The sequence below is a fragment of the Cygnus olor genome, chromosome 25 (assembly GCF_009769625.2).
Source record: "Cygnus olor isolate bCygOlo1 chromosome 25, bCygOlo1.pri.v2, whole genome shotgun sequence".
NCBI lineage: Eukaryota > Metazoa > Chordata > Aves > Anseriformes > Anatidae > Cygnus > Cygnus olor.
This window is the reverse complement of record NC_049193.1, coordinates 5161804-5184057: the sequence shown is the minus strand read 5'-3', so window position 1 is coordinate 5184057 and position 22254 is coordinate 5161804. Positions and strand designations below refer to the sequence as shown.

Genomic DNA, 22254 nt, shown 5'->3' with positions numbered 1-22254 from the left:
TGAACTTTGAATGACATAGTTGTCTGGTTATGTCCTTTAGTCAGATAAAATCCGTGTAGTAGAGAGAGGTGAAATCAGGGGTTACCCCACTTCTAGAATGCAGTGGGGGCAAGTTGCACATCTACGTGCTGGGGATCTCCTTAGCAGTATGGAGGGAGCCTGGGCTTCCAACTGAGGCACCTCTACTGCCTAAAAACAGGTAGGAGAGGAATCCAGACTTAGGTGGCGTGCTTGCATCTAATCTCCATTAATGGAGGAACTAGTCCTAAAACTGCCCTGATGATGAGTCTGAAATCAAATGATCTTAAGCTGTTGAAAAACCAAGTTCCTTCTTACTTGGTAGTTATGTCTAATGTTTGGAGGTTCACCTTGAATCCTGATCTTTTACAGGCCGAACGTGGCACATGGCCTTTGGGACGGCTGCTGTAGAAATTAAGGATCAAAAAAGTTAAGATTTCTGAAAACAGGGGCAATTTAGCAGTGCATCTTTACAGCAAGAATAAATCCACTGATATGTGGTGTTGTGTTGTCACTGCAGAGTAATTGGCTGAGGTCAGCTTTTGACAATTTGGCCTTATGGCTTTGCATGCTTTCGTGGTAATGCCTGGGGCAAAACATTTCTGACTTATACGTTTTCCAGTTGTTTGCTGAGCAAGTTGCCTGAAACTTTGGAAAGTACAAGGGACTCCTGACACTTAATTTTCTTTTAGTAATTGGTACAGCAGAGATTACGCTTGTTTTACAGTAACTGGTTTTCCAGTGGTTGAAGTTCAGAAGTAGCAAGTTGAAGTGCGTGTCTTTTGAAGAAAGCAGGGAAAATGAATGCTTTATGTGGAGCAGTTAAAGACTTGAAGTATGGTTTTGCAGTTTAGCCCTGTGTTCTAATGAGTTTTCTGCCATTCGGTTACCTGTGGGTCTTGAGCGTGGATACTAACAGTCATATGTGAAACCTGCTGAGGGATCAGCCCTCTCTTAACTTGTCCTATTACTTTTGAACCTTGTTACGCTTTTGCATTCTTGGTGTTGGTATTGTTTGCGTTGAACGGAACTGTATGGTGAAAGCGAGCATCCTTTTGTTCGCTTTAAAACAGATGCATGCTGATTTCATGTAGCGCTGTGTAGTTTTTATGATGAGAAACAGCAGTTTTACCCCCTCATCTCCTACACTGCAGCACCGCTGATTTTACGGACCTCTCTGTTTACCCTTTTCCCCCCTGTCAATTTACCAAGAGTCTATTTATGGAAGTTATTCCATATTTCTGCATATCCTCATTGCTTTCTTCTGATTTCTCCAGCATAGTGCTGTGTTTGGAACGACAAGGATTGCATACTGTCTCTGCAGTAAGAGCACTGTGGATTCACACAGTAGAATAATGACTTCTGTTTTTCTCTTTTCCCATTCTAACAGTTTTTAAGTGTTTGCACTTTGAGTGAAGCTTAGGATTGAGCTGACGCTTCCACAGAACTTGCCACAATGACTGATTCCAGTGGCTTTCCTAAACTGTAATAAGTCACTCAGAGTCATTTTTGTGTGTCCAGTAATTGTCTGCTGGCCTGATTTACAGCAAGTTTGGGATTCATCTGAATAAATGTGGCCATAGCAAGTTTGGTTTTTTACAGCTGAACTAGTTGTTTAGAAAACAGATTTCTGCGTGAGCCCAGAGCTGCTCTGGGAGGAGGTAAGTGTCATCTGGGCTTTGTTAACAAAAAAGAAGTATAGAGAATGAAATCATGTGTAAAAACCTGAAGTTAGAGTAGGTAGAATTTGCCTCACTGATTACATTTCATACTGAAATATCTTCTGTTTTCTAAATGTTTATGTCGTCTTCTGGTGAGACATTTTAGTCTCTAGTGAAACTTCTACGGAGACTCCATTTTTGGTGTTATCAAGTATGTATTTCATCAATGTAGAAGTTGCTCGGGTAGCATCCTTCACGTAGTTAATGTGCAAGCTTGTTACTCCCTTGACCAATGTCTTATCTGCTGTGCCATGAACAGTGCATGTGCTATTAGCTGTACTTTGGGAACAGAAACTGCCTTGCTGGGTGCAGCTGAGCATTTGTTATGGTGTTTGTTTTTTGTTTTGTTTTTTTTTTGATACAGTGCTCATAGTCCATGTGAAACTTATTAACACGTCCTTTCTGCGAGCTGTTCTGGATTGTAAGAGTTGTGTAGGTTTCACATGCAGTAAAAAAACCTTTTTTTTTTTTTTTTAAAACAACTGCTGTAGTTTGTAAAGCAGATCAGTCTTGGTGGTATAGCTTTGCAAGAGGGGGCTGGTGCATCTTCTGGAGGTCCTGGTTCTGTTCTAGAGTCCATCTTTGACTTCCTTTGTATCTTGGTACCTTATCTGTATAATGAGAAAACTGTTTGAAGGTGCCTAACAGCATACATATGTCTTGTTGCATTTTATTTATTTTTTTAATAAGATAGCAAGATTTAGGCAGAAATTGTTTACTGTGAGGGTGGTGAGGCCCAGGCAGCCCAGAGGAGCTGTGGGTGCCCCATCCCTGGAGGTGCCCAAGGCCAGGCTGGATGGGGCTGGGGGGCAGCCTGGGCTGGTGGTGGGGGTCCCTGCCCATGGCAGGGGTTGGAATTAGATGGGCTTTAGGGTCTTTTCCAACCCAACCCATTCTAGGATTCTATGATTTCTCCTAATGGGGCTTATAATTTTTACTGACACGTACATCAGATATGTCAGTATTACTTATAAATTAAATAAAAACACGGAGGGCAGTGTGCTATAGAAGAGCCGTGAAGGCAAAGTAAATCAGAATTGAGATGAAAATGTCTCCATCAGATCTGCTGATAAGCTCTCTTTCTGCATTCCTCCCATGGAAGATTTTAAACATGCATCAGTTCTGCTGTCACATGTGCTGTTATCCCAAGTATATCTTAGCAAGTGGAAGGCACCTTTTAACCTTTTCCTTGGGTGGTAACTTCAGAGCAAATGTCCGAGGCACTCCATAGTGTTTGTTATCACACTTCTATGGTGCACGATCAGACGAGGATTTTAGTGTCCTTGGAGAACTCATTTTACACAGCTTCCAGGCCTGCATTTAAAGTCTTTTACCAACCCCTTCCAAAGATGAAGACCACTGAAATTTTCAGTGTGTAGGTGAAAAGCTTGTCCGTTGCTGAGCATCATTTATTCTTAGTCTAACTTCTTCAGCTGAAAATAAGAACCTGGTGGGGGTTTTGTAATTCCTCAGTTTATGCTCCTTGTAGCAGCATAGGTTCAAATCCCATTTGCTTACTCTCCACTGAGGGCATAGCTTTTGCCTCCTTTCACACATGATCTTACTGAACTGCTCAGACCTGGCTCCAGTTTGTAAAAGTGATAAAATATTTTTCTTTAAAAATGTTTCCCTGGCTATAGAATGTCCATAAAAAAGGAAACAGAACATGCAGTTTTAAAGCTTTAGACCTGCAGAACAGAGGAGAAGCAGCAGGCTGCTGAACTGTTGTATTTTGCCACGCTTTCTGTGGATGTCATATGCTCAGGGCACCCTACAGGTATTTTTGAACACTCAAACCTTATTCTGCTTGCTCTGCTCCCCAGTTTTAAACCTGATACTTCTCTCGTCAGCTCACAAATTGGCTGCTTCTCCCCATTAGGTTTCTCAGGTTGTTCCCGTCTGAAGAGGTGACTGAATCCTTAGTGTGGTACCTCCTGAGGTGTAGGCAGTGATTCCTGCACAGAAGTGTTAGCACAGTGTTTCCCTGACTGTGCCTTTGTGCAAACCTTGTGACCTGGGGCATGCTCTGGTTTCAACCTGCCAGACATTTCTTCCTTGTGCTGTCTTGAGCTAAAAACAAACTTGAAGTGGGCGCTTGAGTTAGTTACCGGTTCTGGGACTTTCTTATTGTCCATCACCCAAAGCAGGAGCGTAATCTGTCCAAACACAAAAGGTCAGTGACATACAGTGGCAGTCAGGGAAAAAGCATTTGTCTGGCTGTGAAGATGCCTGGTCTTTATCAAAGATGTATTAAGTTTAAATAGGTTTTCATCCGTTGTCAAAGGAATGCAAAGCACTTTGACTGCTCTGTGGGGATAGTTTTTGTTGGTGGTTTTTTGTCTTTTTTTTTTTTTTTTTAACAACCACTGAACAGATGTTTTGTGTCCCGAAGTCAAATCTAGAACTTTGCTCTTTGGGTCTGAGCACCAGCTGAACTTCTGTACAGCAAATGAGAAGGATACTGGGCCAGCCAGGCATCTTCTTAGCCTGTGGGCTTTTTGTGTGCTGAGTTGAACTGATCACAGCTGATATACTCACAAGAGCCTTCCATCAGCCATCACCAGTCAGTGTCTGAGCACTGTGTGGTAACGTTCACATGGCATATGCAGGATGGACCAGCAGAAGTTGATTTCTATTGACAGTTGATGTTTTCTGTTCTTTGCTCCCTGATTCTGTTATTTATAAACCCTGTTATTGCACAGGCCAGCTTGGAATTGGTGTGTGCTCTCTTGGTTTGAACTCGGAGGCAGCCAGACATAGTACTGTCCTTTTATGCAACCACACGGGCAATGAGAAGTCTTCTGAACTTATGGCAGGCTTTGCTATTAAAGTGTGAGTTGTAAAACCATTGGAACTGTCAGTACAGTGGCAGAGAATGTCACTAAACCCACAAGATTTCTTTAAAAATAAAAATGAAAAAGAGGGAGAAAAAAGAGAGGATGATCCTCTGAGAAGTCATCTGTAATTGAGCTTTTGGGAATGGAGCTTTAATCATGCTTTTAAATTTAATGAGGATTCAGCTATTTATAATGACAAATTCAGCAGAAAAGGTAAGATAGGAAAGCTGTGAGTATTGGTGAGTTCTGTGTACCTTAATTTTTGGACTCCAATGGTGCAATTACCCCAGACTTCTGGAATTTGATCATAGTCTTGTATGATGGATGTTGACAACTTTCACTTACTGAGAGGTGTAATGCTATTAATTTTATTTTAAGTGGTGTTTTTAAATGGCCATTTTCTATTTTCATTTGTTGTTAGCTGAAGCTTTCCAAGGTTGGTTCCTCTCTTCTTTTGTTTCTCCTTTTGTGAGATTTATTCTGTTGTGTGGACAGGGTCGCAAGCTTCTCATCATTGGAACCACCAGTCGCAAAGATGTCCTGCAGGAAATGGAAATGTTGAATGCTTTCAGCACCACAATCCATGTGCCCAACATTGCAACAGGGGAACAGCTGATGGAGGCTTTGGAGGTGAGAAAAGTTAATGGATGACAAACAATCTCAAAACTTGCTGGAAATGAATGATTTTCTGGTAGATCTGCATTTTGGAACGCTGTCCCACTTAACTGTGTCATAACAAGTATCAAGCTTCCCTGAATTACTTTTTCATATGATAAATGAAGGCAAAATGAGAGAACAGTAGATCTAGGAAAAAAGTTTGTGGAGTGGATTGAAAGATTTGAAGGACATGGAAGTGTTTAGTGAATATGATTGGGATACTTCTGGGAAAGCTAAGCTTTCATGAACTGGAAGGTCAAATGAAGGTGATTGGTGCTGAAGATATAGATTCTTTGTAAATCTGCACTCTAAATGGCTTATTCTATGCCATAGTGGAAATTGTAGTGAAAATTGAAGGCTGTTAAAATAAATTTAACAGGCAAATCTTTTGTGCAACCTGTTACCACCGTGATAATATCACCAAAGCCTGAAAGATAAAGCCACTCTTGCAACAGGTTTGAAAACTTACTGTGACTTGAGCTACTGTGTTCCTTCTAGACTCTAATCTGGAGAAATCCTGGAATGAGTCATAAAAGCAAATAAGTAACTGGCTGATAAGAGATGCTATGAAAAGAACAATTGTGGAATAAAAGAATTTAAGTGTTTTGCCTTGTCTTCAGACAAGGCAAAAAATTGTCCTTCTAAGCTAGAAAATGCACACTAGCTTCTTGTTTGCTTTGTCCTGAGTTAGGTAGCATTATTCCTAATGACGGTATCCTGATTTATTTATTTTTCCAGCTCCTGGGTAACTTCAAAGACAAGGAACGCAGCACCATTGCACAGAACGTCAAAGGAAAGTCTGTTTGGATTGGTATCAAGAAGCTGCTGATGCTGATAGAAATGTCATTACAAGTAAGAATTTTTCAGGTTCAGGAAGGAGTGGGGTAAATATAGCAGTCTCAGGGGTTCCCGCTTGTCTGCAGACTCCTACTTCAGCTGTGTGGTGGGAACCTTTGGATAGGTTGAGAAAAGAGCTTCGGTGAGAAGAAATTTTCAGAACAAAGAAATCTCCAGGTCTTGGTCCATGGAGAGATCTTTAAAAACCACAGTGCCTATAGGCTGTTTAGAGCTGCATTTCAGAGGAGAGCATCTGGCAACTAGAGGGATTGGATTAACTTACCTTTCATGAAATTTCTTCTCTACACCCAGCATGCTAAGCTTGCAGATAGCAATCACTTAGTGTTGCGGGTTGTTGTTTTTTTTTAAAGAAAAAGGTGCCTGTGCAGGTGTATGTGCTCTTTCCCTGAAGAAGATAAATCTGTCAGGCTGTTCAGCTGCTCTTCTCTTTATTTTCCACTTTCAGCACTTTAAAGAATATAATTGCAGAGGGTAGAAATATGTAGCTCTTAACCCTCCCCCGCACCCATCATCTATGCCTGCAAGCCAGCCATCAAGCTTGTGCTCGACAGTATATGCATGCTAAAAATGAGAGGGTGTAGCATGCAGCCCTAATCCTCTGTGGCTGACATTTCAGCGCCCTTCTGAGTCCTCCCCCCCCACCCCCCCCACGCTCTCTTTTCACATCAAATGGATTTAGTGCAGCTGAGTGAACTGTCCTTAGATCTTCCTAGGAGAGGCTGAGCATAAGCTAAGAGGCATGTAGTTTAGCAGCATATAAGTCATGTATCCCTCTGTTCACTATTCACAATTCTGTTAAAACTTGCACAGCACTAAGGATATGCTCTGACTAGATGTCACCTCAGGGAATAAAGTCATTTATCTAGATTACTTTTTCCTCTTCTTCCTTGGCTTTTAATTCCATACCTACAGGCAAGTCAGTAAGTCATTGCTCACATGTATTAAATGTATTTAAGGGGTGCAGGCCTCAGGGACTGCCTGGCTGTCTTGCAGTCCATTTCACTTAGCCTTGACAATGGATTCCTTCTTTTGATGCAGGACGTTTTCTTTTGCTGCTCTGACCTTAAGTGTTGGTTTTTGTCAAAAGTGAAGGTGAAGGTTATGTAAACTGTGGGCAGTTGTGTATCTGGTGTGTGGGTGGAGATGCTTACCCCAGACTTGTTCACAGCATCGCCCTGTGGCTGCACACCTAGGACACTGTAGACAGGGAGTCTTCAGGCTCTGGGCAGTGCAGACGGGTAAACTGGTGTTGTGCATTTTTTTTTAACCAGGTAACAATTTTGTAGATGAGCCCATGATCAGTCAGGCTGGGAGGAGATGGGCAGAACCTCCATGTTCGTGCCACTCCTGAAATGTGGAAGAAGTAGAAAAGGAAGGGCTGTCACTGCCAGCATAGATGGTTGGTAACCCACCTATGTTACTATACATGGGTGGCTGGTAGTGGCGTGACTTATGTTACTACATTCAATTTGGGTGAATAGTATAGAGAAGTTAGATACAAAGATGTTCTGTTGTAAAAGATCTGAGCTGTTTACATGTCTCCATCTTCAGAACTGCTATTAATACAGGAAAGCGATACAGGCTGTCACTAAATAGAAGAGTATTACCACGGTAATACCCAATTTGGGTTGCTTTTCCAGGAAATTTTATTAAATGAGATACTTAATTTTTCACTGAGCTAGAACACAGCTTTTTAGAAAGAGATTATTAGATCAGAAACCTGAGATCCTTAAAAATTCCAAGTGATGGACAATGTTTCTCAAAATGCAAGTGATTAGGTCCCACGGTGAATGAATTCTTTGCAAAAATAGTCTTCCTTCCTTCCTTCCTTCTCTGTGGTCACTGAATCTGTGTTTGTTTTACTAGACTATTGAACCTAATGTGTTCTGTATGTAGATATTCTTACACTGTTTAAATGACTTCCAGTTTGTTTAAAAGTCAAATCTTGCTCAACTTCTCTTGGTATCAATATCTTTTCTTGGAGTATCATGAACCACTGCATTGCTTTGATGCCTTGGGTTGCTTTGTTACCTTGTTTACAAACCTTGTAAACCCACACTTTTTGGCAGCTTAATTTCCTTCAAACTGTGCTAATGCTTTACTTTGCTGTTTACTTTAATGTTGAACGGTTCGCATTTAGTGTCATATAGTTTGGTCATCTTGTTTACACTGTGAGTCCTGGAATGATGTTAAGTTCTTGTTCAAAAGAAGTGTTTGATGAATGGATACACTCATGGTCTGCCATGTGAATCCAGAAAAGTTTAGTTTAAAAGTGTCCTTGGCTGCTGTACATGGACCTTTTCATAGTGCTATCGGGTGCCACTTTAGCTTCACTCTGGCCTAACCCTGCAACCTTACCCTGGGGTGCTGCTGCATACATGAGCCTTCTTTTTCCACAGCTAGGGGACTGGTTCCTTCTGCTTATTTTGCCTGCCCATCTTGTTGCTCTTGGATTTAATTGTCAGGTCTTGCTCCTTCTCGGAGTAGGAGCCTGACTGAGCCAGGCAGCTCTCCAGAAAGCCCCTTTTTGAACCTTGAATGTTTCCTGATTTGGTAACTTCTGTTTAGCATAAATAAAACTTGCATTACAAACAGCTTAAATTATTTTAACATACATGGGAATTTATTTTGAAAATCATCATGAAATGCAGTGTATGTTATACTAAACAACATACTGAGACCTATAAAGAGTTTGGATTTTGTGATAGCTTTACAGGAGTACTGTGCTGGAGTATCTCTTCTTCTCATGACTGAAGATTTATGAAGTCTCTCCAGTTTCCTTTTCCTCTAAGGACTCCCAGGCATGTCCTGAGAACACTGCTTTACCTAGAAGCAGCAGCCATTTTCTTGCCACCTCTATGGATTGTGTCACAGAGCTGGTCTCCACTCTGTTCTTCTAGAAAACCTTTCACCCTGTTTGATAGGAGCATTTCTCCTTTCACAGGTCACTAGAGGCTCTACTCAAGAGTCCTGAACCTGCATCCCCTTTGCACTCTGTTGACACCATCTTCTGCTCCTCTCAGGACAGATAAACCTTTTGCTTTCATGTCTGTGTTTTTTCAATTAGCTGTTTGATCAAGTTTGTCTTTGTTGCCTTTCAGATCCATGCTTTAGTCTTTTGGACAAGATATTGTGTAGGCAGAGGGATGCTGTTCTTCTACAGAATCTTTTGGGAAGCTCTGTTAGTACGGATGATGGACAAAGTGTTTTACCGTAGCCGCTTTCTTGTGTCTGAGTGAAATGAGTTGAGGGGGCAGCGTCTTTGACTAGGAAGATGGAACGGTGGCATTGGCAAATCTGAAGCTGATGGCCTTAGCACATGTTTTCTAGTAATAAAAAGATTCATTTGTATAGACCCATCTCAGATTATGTTGTTGTATTTTTTGTTGTTACGTGGTGCAGCCCCCTGCTTAAGCAGGGCCAGCTACTTGGTAAGGCCAGAGTCATTCGGATGGAGCAGATCTGAGGCCATTTGCCAGGCCTCAGTCACAGGCTTAGTCTTATAATCTGGGATTATATGTGTGGATTCCTTCCAGAGAAGGGGGATTTTGCAGGTAGCCCATGTTCAGGATGTGTGGCTCATGTGGCTCACACTTCAGTTGTCCTCAGTCGTTGTGATAGAAATGAGAGAACAGAAATAGTGATGGGTGTGCTTTCCCTTCGTGGCCAAGTGTCAGCTGGGAGAGATGGCAGAGAAGAGTTAGGCCAGAAGGGATGCTACAGACACCATCTTTCTGGTTATGTGGCACAACGGTACCGTTCTTAATGCCCGTGTATCACACATTTCAAACACTGCTTTAGGTAGTAGGGCAGCCTTTCATTTCTTCTAGAATGCTGAACATTGCATGTTAAAAACCCAACTTAGTAGCTCAGTGATCCTCAGTAAGTTCTATTAAATCAACTCGTTTCAGTGAATTTATTTTTCTGACCTAAAAATAATTCAGAGTTGGTATTGACCTTGCTGAGAGATTTCAAAGCGATAGGAAGTTACAGATTTTTAGCTTTTCTTAGCACAAAGCAGAAATTCTCCTTAGCTGTTTCTTTCCTGCCCGCATCACTGGTAATACTGCTGTTGTTTTAGGATTTATTTTCTTCCAGGTTGTTTTTAAAGATATTTGTATTGCCCTCAATTGCAGTGGTCATGGCTTTAAATAGATGGCTTATGCACATCTGGAATTGGTGGAAATTTTCCTTTAGGGATATAACATGTGATATAGGAGTTAAATTCCCCTATTCTGCATCTTTTGTGGGATGCCAGGGTACACACTCAAAGTGTTTGCATGTTGTATTTTTTTCCTTTTTGTTTATTTTTTTATTTTTTATTTTTTTCCCCAGGATAAGTCCCGCTTTTACTTTCTAGTAGAGCGCTTGCTCGTTTATTGCCAAGTGGTAGAGTTGGAAAAGGTTATAACAAGTCAACTTGATAGTACCATTCACTGACTGTTTTAAGAATGAACCCACTTTATTTTTGGCAGTGTATTAAAGATGCAAGGGGTTGCTGAAGATAGAATATACAAATATAAACAGAACTTGGAGCTTCTAGGCCAAACAAACTGCTGCAATACAATACTGTTGTCCCTCAGGGGTCTGTCTTGGGACTGGTGCTATTTAATATCAGCGACATAGACAGTGGAACCGAGTGCATCCTCATCAAGTTTGCTGTTGACGCCAATCTGAGCGGTGCAGTTGATACAGCAGAAGGAAGGGATGCCATCCAGAGGGAGCTGGGCAAGCTTGAGAAATGGGCCCTTGTGAGCCTCATGAGATTCAACGAGTCCAAGTGCAAGGTGCTGCACCTGGGTCAGGGCAGTCCCAGACATGAGCACAGACTGGGTGAGGAACTCATTGAGAGCAGCCCTGCAGAGATGGACTTGGGGGTTCTGCTGGATGAAAAGCTCGACATGAGCCAGCCTTGTGCGCTTGCAGAACAGAAGGCCAACTGCATCTTGGGCTGCATCAACAAAAAAGTGGCCAGCAGGTGGAGGGAGGGGATTGTCCCCCCTCTGTGCTGCTCTTTGTGAGACCTTCAGGGAGGTTGGAACTAGGTGATCTTTAAGGTCCCTTCCAACCCAAGGCGTTCTATGATTCTGTGAACACAAAGATACTCTGAGTCCCAAGTTTACAACTTCCAAATGTTTATAGTGCTAACCCATGGTAACCTGACGTCGACGAAGGAGGGATTTCAGAGTGAAATCTTCAGTACAATTTCTGTAATCTTCAAAAACAAAAATAAAAAGAGGATTCTGTGATTCCTCAGGTTTGTCCCATGTTTTTCATTTTTGTATCTTGGGGCAGTCAGTGATGGCAATTTGCCTGGAGTCTTTCACTGCAGAGAGGATCATCAAGCTCATGCGTCAGCACAAAGGACTGGTGCAGTCACAAACTGTCTTCTGATGGCAGCCTAGATCTCTGCCTCCTTTGCAGCCTTTTTTCCCACTTCCCCAGAATGGAGATAGAAACAACAGGGGAAAGGCAGGATTGATCTTCAGGGTGTTGTTGTGGTTTAACCCAGCCGGCAGCTAAGCACCACGCAGCCGTTCGCTCACCCTCCCTCCTCCCTCTCTGGGATGGGAGGGAGAATCAGGAAAGTGAAGCCTGTGGGTTGAGATAGAGACAGTTTATTAGGACAGAAAAGAAAATAATAATAATAATGATAATAGTACTACTAATAATAACGTGTACAAACAAGTGATGCACAATGCAATTGCTCACCACCCGCTGACCGATACCCAGCCTATCCCCGAGCAGCTGGTCCCCCCACCCCGGCCAGCCACCCCTATATATTGTTTAGCATGACGTCAGATGGTATGGAATACCCCTTTGGCCAGTTTGGGTCAGCTGTCCTGGGTCAGTCCCCTCCCAGCTCCTGCTGCACCCACAGGCTGCCCGCTGGCAGGACAGAGCGAGAAGCTGAAAAGTCCTTGGCTTAGTGTAAGCACTGCTCTGCAACAATTACAACATCAGTGTTATCAATGTTATCCTCATCCTAAATCCAAAACATAGCACCCTACCAGCTACTAGGAGGAAAATTAACTCTATCCTAGGTGAACCTAGGACAGGGATGTTCCTGGATGATGCAGCTACAGCACAAAATTGGTACTGCAAGTTCTGATAGCCTCGTGCTGTTTTTCAGCTTCCCTAACATACTAACCCAGCATGTACAGCTCCTCTCTAGTGCTTTGCTGCTGGAGCTGTAAGGAGGAAGGAAGGCAGAGGAAAAGTGGGTGCATCTTCAGTCCCTTCTGCTTCTGACTTTAATTTATGCTGCCCCATCTCTGGCAAAGGGCAGATAGAAGCAGACTTAGTGTGTGCCTGGCTTGTGCTGAGCCAGGCTAAAATCCTCTGTGAGGAATCATAGAGCCATTAAGGTTGGAAAAGACCTCCAAGATCATCTGGTCCAACCATTGCCCTACCACCAATGTCACCCAATAACCATGTCCCTAAGCACCACGTCCAACCTTTCCTTGAACACCCCCAGGGACGGTGACTCCTCCACTTCCCTGGGCAACCCGTCCCAATGCCTGACTGCTCTTTCTGAGAAGAAATGTCTCCTGATCTCCAACCTGAACCTCCCCTGGCACAACTTGAGGCCATTCCCTCTAGTCCTATCACTAGTTATCTGCTAGAAGAGGCTGACCCCCGGTTCCCCACACCTTCATTTCAGGTAGTTGCAGAGAGCAATAACGTCTCCCCCGAGCATCCTCTTCTCCAGACTAAACACCCCCAGTTCCCTCAGCTGCTCCTCACAGGACTTGTGTTCCAGGCCCTTCACCAGCTTCATAGCCCTTCTCTGGACATGCTCCATGGCCTCGAAGTCTTTCCTGTACTGAGGGGCCCAAAACTGAACACAGTACTTGAGGTGCGGCCTCACCAGAGCAGAGCACAGGGGGCGATCACCTCCCTGGCCCTGCTGGCTGCACTATTCCTGTTACAAGCCAGGATGCCACCGGCCTTCTTGGCCACCTGGGCACACTGCCGGCTCATGTTCAGGCAAGCATCAATCAGCACTCCATGATCCTTATCTTCAGCACAGCATGAAGCTAGGATGAAGCTACTGTGAAGATTGCCGTTAAAACAGAAATACTTAATAGAAATGGTTGTGTATGTTTCCAGCATGAGCATGCTACTCTTGTGTTGATCAGCTTTGTCTCTTGACTCAGTGTTCTGTCTTGACTGCTTACCTGCAGAACTTCTGGACAAGCAGGCTTATCTCTGGCCAGGCTAAAGCATGGGCAAACAAACTCATGCATGTTTCTAGTTGTCTTTGTGGCTACCTGGGGTAGCTTGCTTCAAACACTAATGAAGATCTGTTTTGTTTGGTGTGTAGATGGATCCTGAATACCGGGTGAAAAAGTTCTTGGCTCTTTTGAGAGAAGAAGGAACGTAAGTACTTTGTTAAAGCATTGATTAAAATTCTATTCTCCACGCAGAAACAAGGCTGCTGCTTCCTGTTAAGGGTAAACTGCACAACGGTATATCTGATATCAGTGTTGGCCCCTCCTGTATTTACAGAACTATATATAAGTTCTTATTATTATCAGCCATCTTAGCAGCTATATGCCAGTTTTTATGGGAGAGGGAGGTTCTGAAGACTTTTTGAGAACCTGCATGTCCGAATTCTTCGCTTTTCTTAATTTACCTGTGACTGCTAAAGTGTAAATGGGAGATTGGACTACAATTTAAGTTAAATTAAAAGAGATTCTGCTAGAGTTGAAATCCATCTGTTTATCTCAAATCTGGAACTTTGTCTTCTAATGCACGTAGGGCAGTATCTGCTGGGGAAACTCACAACAGTATCTGTCTTGGCTACATGTGAGTGAGTGGTGCTTTTATACATGTGCATGCTTTCTTGATGGATTTGGTTTCTTTTGCTAGAGTTCCCTAAACTGAAGATGGACCAAGTGCAAGATCAACAGCTGGAAAAGTGACCAACCTGGAGAATATACACTGGGATCTTTACTCTTCTGCTTTCAACACACTGGACAAAGTGAAATACTCCCCTGTTTACAAGAACCCAATGTGGAATTTGCATGTTTAGTGCAATACAGTATCTTTATTCTTTGTCTTTAATATACAGATGTCATGTGGAAGTGTCTTCTAGAACACTGTGCTTCTGTCTCTGTGCAGGCAAGGCTGCATTCTCATTTGATTTTAGCATGGGGGAAATGTTCTGTAAGTTTTGAAGCTAATGCTCACTTGTGTCCATCATCCACTTACTAAGATAGGGAAAGAAAATGTGACTTCTAGTAAAACCCAGTAGTCTGCGGTGGAGGCTTATTAAAGTACTACTCTGTTGTTCTGATTTGATGAACACTCTCTTCAGCGTTTTTCTTTGTCATCGTATGCCTCACTGAACATTGAGGCTGCTAACCCAAAGTCAATGACCACAATAATTCAGCTCTAGAATTTCCTACATGCTAATATCAATTTTTACCTATTTTCTGGCCCAGGTATTTTGTGGCCTGATGAGAGAGAGACTGGCTACTTATATTAGGGACTGGAAGAAGGCAGGAAAGTATGTTGATCAGAGTAGAGGAAACTTTCAAATCCAGTATTTTAAGGCATTAAAACATGTTAATTCAAAAACAGTTTTAGAGATGCTGATTATAACCTGAAAGCTCATTTGTGCAGTGTAGATGGCAGTTTGGGCATTTGCAGGCCTCCTTATTATCCCACTTTTCTGCCATGTTACCAAAGGATGAAATTCCTCCTTAGAGATGAAGAGGAAGCCAAACTCTGTGGATGCACGAGATGTGTATTGCCATGTTTTTTGCACTGAAACAAGGGAATGTATCAAACTTTGCTATGTGGTCTTTCCCCAATAGTCATCTTGCATCAGTGAGGTGCTGCTGCTGACAACTGCGTGAGGATACTCCCCTCTGGTTCTTTGGCTCCACACGTTTAATAAGGTTCATGGAACATACCTCAATTTGGTGGGGCATGACATCAAAGCCATTTATGAGATCTTAGTCAGTGTAGCTTCCTTAACTTGACTAGACATGCTGCTCAGGACTAGCAGCTTGTACCCAAAGAGGTGTTCCCAGGGAAGGAGGGTACTTTACATTCTTTCAGGCCCAAAGGTGAAGGTACTCAAGTCCTTATTGCATACTTATGGCAATCGGAGTATTTTAGTCACTCCACTCTAGTTTCTTTTCCTTTGGCAGTGCTGTTGTATTGTGATGGCATTGTGAGTCCCAGTGATTATTATTCCTCTCATTTTGTGTACGATCTTGTGACTTTTTGTTCCTTTCTTTCTTCTGCTAGTCCTAGCAGAACACATTAACTTATATTTCAGAGTAAATGATGTAAACCTTATTGTGTCTATGTCCAGAACTATATTGATGAATAAATATCTTGTTCAATTGCACATTAATGGATTCAATAAAAAAGCACAACTATTTGTGATGGTCTGGGGGACATCTGTGTCTTTGGTGTTAGTCAGCCAGAGGTGTATGTAGAGTGCTGATGAAGATAGGAAAGTGATTCCTGGGCTGCTGCTGCCAGAGGGATGCTACAGTTTGTACCTGAGCATCAACGGACTGAATAGATCGCAAAGTTTGGATAGCTTGACCACAGGTAGTCCTAAAGCAGTTGGCCAAGAAGACCATTTTAAACCAATCAGTTCATTCTAGTTTTCTGAACCTTGCACTGCTGAGGAAGTCTCTAAGATGCATGTATGTGTACATGTGTGATTTATCACTTGAAGAAGGCCATGTTGGAAAACCAGGAAGAACTGATGGGCACAACCTGTTGTGTGGGTCTCCATCTAAGGAGTTTCCTGCAGGTGGCGAAAGAGAACGAGTCCTATCACATTTTGTTTAAGATGCTGTGTCTGGGCAAGAGTGGCTTTACGGTGAGAACTACATTGCTTTGAACAGTATTGGCCAAATTCTTCATTGCCTACCTTATCCTGTTGCTGTGGCTTTTTTTTTTTTTTCATGAACCTTGCAGAAATGTAACTGTCTCACAAATTGAGCTGGTAGGCAAAGGCAAAGATGTTTGAAAGTGTTGGGGTGTCTTTTTGAGAGAGAGAGTCATGTGGGGAAAGGGATGGGATGATGGACAAAGCTTCCACTCATAAAGCTGTTAAGCGTAAAAAGCCTGATGAGGGCAGACTTCTCAGTTGTGTGGATTGTAACCACGCCTCGCTGATGCGTGTGTAACTCTGAAGGCATCACTGCTGCCGTGCCAGAGGAGGTGGTCCTCACAGAAGTGTGCTGTGTCCAGCGTGGTGCAATGAAACAGAGTTAGGAATTGGTAATGCACAAGCAGCGTAATACGAGAAGCAAACAGCACACTGCAAGAAGGTGAATGCGTTTGGTTTGTTTATAAATTGGGGATCAGTATAGAAATACAGATTTATTATTATCTTTTTAAAGCCTTAAAATAGGGAATTTAGGGCCACTGCTTTGGAAAATTGCATGCACTTACAGCATTGATAAGGTGTGGGAGATGTTGCAGAAACGCCCACACAATTATTCATGCGCAGGAAAAGATGTTTTAAGTGACAAACTGTGGGTATCAGTCTGTCCAAAAGGTGATTTAGTGACAGCTTGCAAGTGATTTAGTGGGGGGACAATTTGAAGGCTAAAGGCTATTTTTATCTAGTAATCTAGTGGTGTATGCACGTTACACGATGCCCCTCTGTAACTAAACACGTTAGCAGTCAGCTCTAAGATCTCATCACTGGCTGCATTTTGCTATCATTGTCTTGCATTCATGTGACTGTCCCTGTGTGTAAGTAACGGGGTGAGGAGCCACCACTCCTGTGGATGTCATTGGGCAGAACTTAAAGCACCTTAAGAGGCAAACCATACAAGCTGGCAAGTGCATGTTTTTGTTTTTTTACCTTCTGTTTAATGATGTACCACAAAAAAATGCAAGTTGAAATATATTTTTCTCCAAATATATATATTTATATAATATATAATCTTAGTTAACTCAAGTATATACATTGTATAATAAATAATGCTTATAAAAAGAGAAATTTTCTGAATATAAAATAAAAAAAAATCAACCTCTACAACTTTATACAAAACTTTGGATACAGCAGATTGATGGAAAAAGATCTTCCATTCAGTGCTAGAATACCTGGCTACAGTAAAATAATTACAAGGCAATAAATGTTCTATTTAATATTAAATACCTTTTCTCGATTAAAAACAAAAACAACAACAACAAAAAAACAACACAAAAGGAGTTTTGTTTAAAGTCAGGTACTTGGAGTCTTTCCAGACAGAATTTAATATATACGTTAAATAGAATGCATGTTGAAGATGGCTGATTTCAGGAACGTGGAGGTTTCTTAGAGCTCTGCTGTGATCTTTAATTTTAGAAAACTAATGCTTATCAGGGTGTTCAAACCCAGTAGCTCTTCATCATGCTCTGCAGAGGAGGGACTGAGAATTTTGGTCCAATCACAGGTGTGAGTGTCAGGGCCATGTACTGTGCTCTTTGTATGAGGGGTCTTCCATCATTTTATTGCTCTTTGCAGGACAATCGACTACTCCTTCCTGTGGACAAAGAAATGAGTGGAGTAGAAGACACAGCTATAGAGTTTTAGACATTTTTTGCAACTTCTATGTTAAACCACTGACACATGAGAATTGGCACTGGAACATGGGTATGTTGGTCCCCTTATGTTGGAGGAGCCTGCCAGGAAAAAGAGAATGTGTTTTTTTTTTTGTTTGTTTGTTTTAATTTCAGTGTCAATACACCATGAAAACATGAGCCCAAAGTGAGGGGCAATGGGGTCAAGGAGCACTGGTGAGTGGGAAGAGGGACAAACGCTGGTTCTTCTGCACTGGGATGGGTTATGGGATGCGTGCGGCCACACCTGGGGCCCAAATCCCTGCTAAAGGCACGGAGCCTCTGTGCTTGACGTGGTCCCCTCGTGAATGAGTTGCTGATAACTTAAATCCCAAGGGAAGGAGAGGCTCTGCCTGGGACTGTGACTATTCCATGCAGACGGATAAAACTCTCCCTTCCTCATCTGCCCTTGCCTCTCTCATGCTGGATGAAGTGGTTTGAACAAGTCTGTCAGATGGGAGAAGGCAAGAAGGCTTGGGCAGGCATTTCTTCTTGCTACAGCTTCTGTCTCCTCATCCGTTGATGCTAAAAGCTGGTGTAGCAGCTAGCCTGGCGGACACCCCGTTATCAGAGAGATGCTCTGAGCTCGCCCTGGAACATAAAAAGTCATACTAGGGAATGCCTGGCAAATGGGTGCATCAGCGGCGTGCACCTGCCCAGATCACATCTTGGGCTGCCCTGGAAAGATGGCAGCAAAACCTTAAAAATCTTCTGAGCAGCTGCACGGCAAAGAGCACGCTGGAGCAGTGGTGTGATCCCACATGAGAGATTGCAGCGTCACCACACGGGCCCTGCTCTTCCCTGGGACTTGGGCCAAATGCTGAAGGAGCAGCTCTGGATTCTGGTTTCCTGCTGTGCTCCTCAGGGGAATTTGGGGAGGTGGCTTTGGAGCATGGGGAGCAGAGCGAGCGAAGGGGAGACGGGCTGTAAGGCTGTGTGTGTACTCAGGCTTGTTTCTCCAGCGTAACTTGGAGCTGGAAAGAAGGGGCCTGGCTGCTGGGGGCTGGCTCTTTCCCTGCTCCTCACCACAGCTGCTGAGGCCAGGCCAGCCCATGCCAGCAGGTGGGGGAACCTGGAGTTGTTTTGCTTTCACCATGTTAAATTCATTTCCACTTGAAACCCCGTATGAACATCTAGGTGGGCCAGACCTGCAGAGGAGGTCAGAACCGAAAGCTGTGCGTGCTGCGTTACAGCACACCAATGGCCGTGGCTGTGCGGGCCTGTGGTGTCCCTGCGCTGTCCCTGCTTCTCCCCAGACAGCCTGTCATGCCAAGCAGCACAAGAAAAGTCAGCAGATAATTGATCTCATGTGTCTGCGGTGTCGGGTCTAGCCTCGGACTGTCTTGTGTGGGTGAGGCTGGGTGATGCTGTGAGTCCTCTTGGCAGCACTGTGGCTGGCGGTAGGAGGGTGTCTGCTCCAACCAAATTGGCCAAGAGCACTAGGATTTTTTTTGTGCCATCCTCTGAAGTGTGAGGCCACCGTGTAGAGGCTGATCCCAGGGCTGGTGACCCTCTGGCCCTGCTCTGTAGCAACCTCCCATCAGTTGGAAACCTGCCTATGTTTACTTGCAGGTGTGGACGTCGTAGACACGTATGCACTCCTGGCAACTCACATAGCAGCACCAGTGGAAGATGCAGTGACACTTCTCCTTCCGTTTCTCAGTTCTGGTGTTATGGCCACGACCGCAGCACAGCAGGTCACAGCCGTCAATCCCATGTGAGGTGACGTTGCATGTTCTGTCCCTTGTCCCAAAGGATCCTGTCTCTGGGTTGGGCTCGCAAAAATTGGGGGAGTTCTCATAGTAGACCAGATCCCGCTCTGTCGGTGGCTTGAAAAGAGCATACTTGGCCCTAAGAGTTTCTACCCATCCCCGAGATTCCCGGTGCTTTTCAACCACCATCTCAGAAGCGCTGTCATATTTATCCTTCAGGTAGTCACCAATGGCCCGAAAGTCAGGCTGGGCCCACCAGCAGGTCTTGACCTCGCAGCTTCCCGAGAGACCGTGGCACTTGCACTTCAGGTGCATGTGGTCCAGAATGGTCTGTCCAGGGGAGAAAAAATAGGCAGTCAGCAGTGGATTACAGTGCCGTGAGCTGGTTTTGAATCACTCCCCTCTGCTACCTGGATTCAAACATCTGATCTGAGCTTGGTCTGGAAGGCATAGGGTAGCAGTTAATGCATGGGAGCTTTGGCATGTGGCAGAAATATCTCTAGCTGGATATGTAGCACTGGAAAAAAACACTTCTAAGGTGGGCAGCTGCTTTAATCCTCTATCTAATCCGATCTAATGCCAAGGTCTGATCCTTTCAAGGGAAGTGCTGGGATCTTCCCTGTCCTGTGTGTTGGACAATGAGAGCCCAGAGCAGTTGAGGGCTGGAGGATGTCTCTGACACCCAGATGTGGACTGACCCCCTTGTCACGGCTTTGCTAATAACCCTTCATTTTATGCCCTGAGTGTACTGGTTTGCACTAGAAAAGGAATGAAATTGTGAATCTAGGGACATTATACTCTCTCTTCCCCAGAAATCTCATCCATGTGGTGCAACATAATCATTGATTTTTATTAAAATTGTTAGACTTGCTTTTTTTAACAGGAAACTGGAATCATTTAACACAAGTTAGAGATTTGAGCTGATGCCCTTCCACTTCTGTCTACTGTGCTATGGAAAAGTGATCTTGAGAGTTTGCTCTAAGCAAGGTCTCACGCTAACATGGTTAAAACACACTCAGTTTGCAAATGGCCCTGAGCAGACAGCAGCACAGGTGCCTGCTTACAGCCAGAGTTACCAGGCTCGGGCCGGTTGTGCTGGACACTAGGCATGCTTTAGCTCTTCTTAACCTCCACCTGCAGGTTAAGAAACCTGCACCTGCAGAGAGTGGAAATGCTGTGCCCTGGAAACACCCCTAGAAAGCTCCTGCTTGGGCACCGTTGCAGTCCAGTTCTGGAGCCAGGCTGGGCCATCTTTGCAGGCATGGATGGCCACCGCTGGGCCCGTCGAGCACTCACCGTCCTGCCGGCCTCGTTATTGTGTCTGTTCATGGCCGAGCGGGCGTCTGGCCGGTTCTCTCGAGCATCTGCGAATTCCCGGGATACCAGCACACCAAAGTCGGCATCCTCGCTGCATCCCCCCCATTTCCAGCCGTCTCCCGGAGGCCCTTTGTGGTGGGAATCACAGCCGCAGATCGTGGACGTGCCCTCGGCACAGGAGCGGGTCACAGCGAAGGCCACGCCGGCTGATGCGATGGCGTGGACAAAGGCAGACTCTCGTGTGGCTGGGAATAAAGAGAGCCCATGGGATTATCTGTCATGCATGTAGCACTTTTTTTTTTTTTCCTTCCCAACATTCTTCAGTATCTTCTACATCTCATTAAATCACTAAACATTATTTTACTCATTTTGCAATGAACATTTTTGAATACAGTGCTGCTGGCTGGCATTGCCCTTTGAAACACGTAGGCAGGATCAGCAGGTAGGAGAGAAGCGTGGCTCCAGCTCTGTGTATCACAAGTGAGGTATGTGATCCAGCACAGGGGACCCTGCTTAAACCAAATGCCGGTGAGAGCTTAAAGGGCCTTGGGAAAGAGTTACTGGAGTAGTTAATAAATACCCTGGTCTAGCGGGAGGTCTCCCTGCCCATGGCAGTGGGTGGGAACTTGATCTTTAGGGTCCCTTCCAACCCAAACCATTCTGTGATTCCATTCTGTGATTGTTTCTGGTCTGGAAACCCAAAGAGGACTAAGGGACTCAGTGCCTGGAATTAGCCCAAGGGGAGACGAAGTAACTTCTCTACATGCTGAAACGGAGAAAAGGCTTCAGATGAGACAGAATAGATGATGGCAGAACAAAGCCTAAGAGCTAGTGATTAAAGTTAAATGCATCTAGACTAAACTAAGTGACTTTACAGCAGCGGATGCTATTAGCCACCAAAAAACCTTCTTGTCACCACTGAACTCTGTATACGATGTCACCAACATTGTCCCAGAGATGCTGCACACCAGCCTGAACAGCTGTGAGCAAAGACAGACCGTGGGGCTGCAGACTGGGGCCCTCCCCACACACTGTGGTTTGGAGACACTGTCCCCATTTGAAATTATATTTCAGAATTAAGCTTGGACTTTCTCATCCAGAAAATGAGTTCCTGGACGAGGTCCCTTCTGACCTTTTGCAGGCAGCAAGAGACTGTCGAGGTGTCCAGCCTGCCGTGCCAGTGACAGCAGAGGCTTTTTCACCTCCTGGTGGGGGACAGACAACAGGATGAGACAGGCTGAGAGCTCAAGATGGGATGCTGGGCCTGGTTGAGTCACTTCTGCTTCAGCTTCATGTGTCGGAGTATCTTTCCAGGCTGAAATGCCCTTGCAGAGTGGCTGAGCTGTTCACCTACGCACATTTAACCCACCTGGCTCTGTAGTAGACTAAAACCAGCTGAGGGTGTGTAGGAAACCTTGCAGTTGCTCATTAATTAGTGAACAATCCTGGAGGAAATCAAAGCAGATGAAACTCAAGTGTGATGAAGCAGGCAAAATTCTGAGTCTGCAACTATTGGCATTCTCCATGTACACAGTCGCAGTGAAT

At 44.1% G+C, this 22254-nt stretch overlaps 2 protein-coding genes across 5 annotated transcripts in view; one reads left to right on the top strand and one right to left on the bottom strand.

Annotated features, from left to right (window-relative positions):
- Nucleotides 1–15491, top strand: part of NSF (N-ethylmaleimide sensitive factor, vesicle fusing ATPase) — a 78124-nt gene extending 62633 nt beyond the window's left edge. For all 4 annotated transcript variants that reach the window (XM_040536439.1, XM_040536441.1, XM_040536440.1 and 1 more), the window contains 4 exons: nucleotides 5072–5206; nucleotides 5972–6085; nucleotides 13419–13474; nucleotides 13967–15491. In XM_040536439.1, the coding sequence (XP_040392373.1) occupies nucleotides 5072–5206; nucleotides 5972–6085; nucleotides 13419–13474; nucleotides 13967–13976 (315 nt within the window). In that variant the 3' untranslated portion in view covers nucleotides 13977–15491. The remainder of the gene's footprint in view (nucleotides 1–5071; nucleotides 5207–5971; nucleotides 6086–13418; nucleotides 13475–13966) is intronic.
- Nucleotides 15492–17777: 2286 nt separating this feature from the next.
- Nucleotides 17778–22254, bottom strand: part of WNT3 (Wnt family member 3) — a 51644-nt gene continuing 47167 nt past the window's right edge. Inside the window, exons 3-4 of the mRNA XM_040536442.1 lie at nucleotides 20689–20954; nucleotides 17778–19722 (exon numbers count right to left, since the gene is read on the bottom strand). Of these exons, the coding sequence (XP_040392376.1) occupies nucleotides 19243–19722; nucleotides 20689–20954 (746 nt within the window). The 3' untranslated portion in view covers nucleotides 17778–19242. The remainder of the gene's footprint in view (nucleotides 19723–20688; nucleotides 20955–22254) is intronic.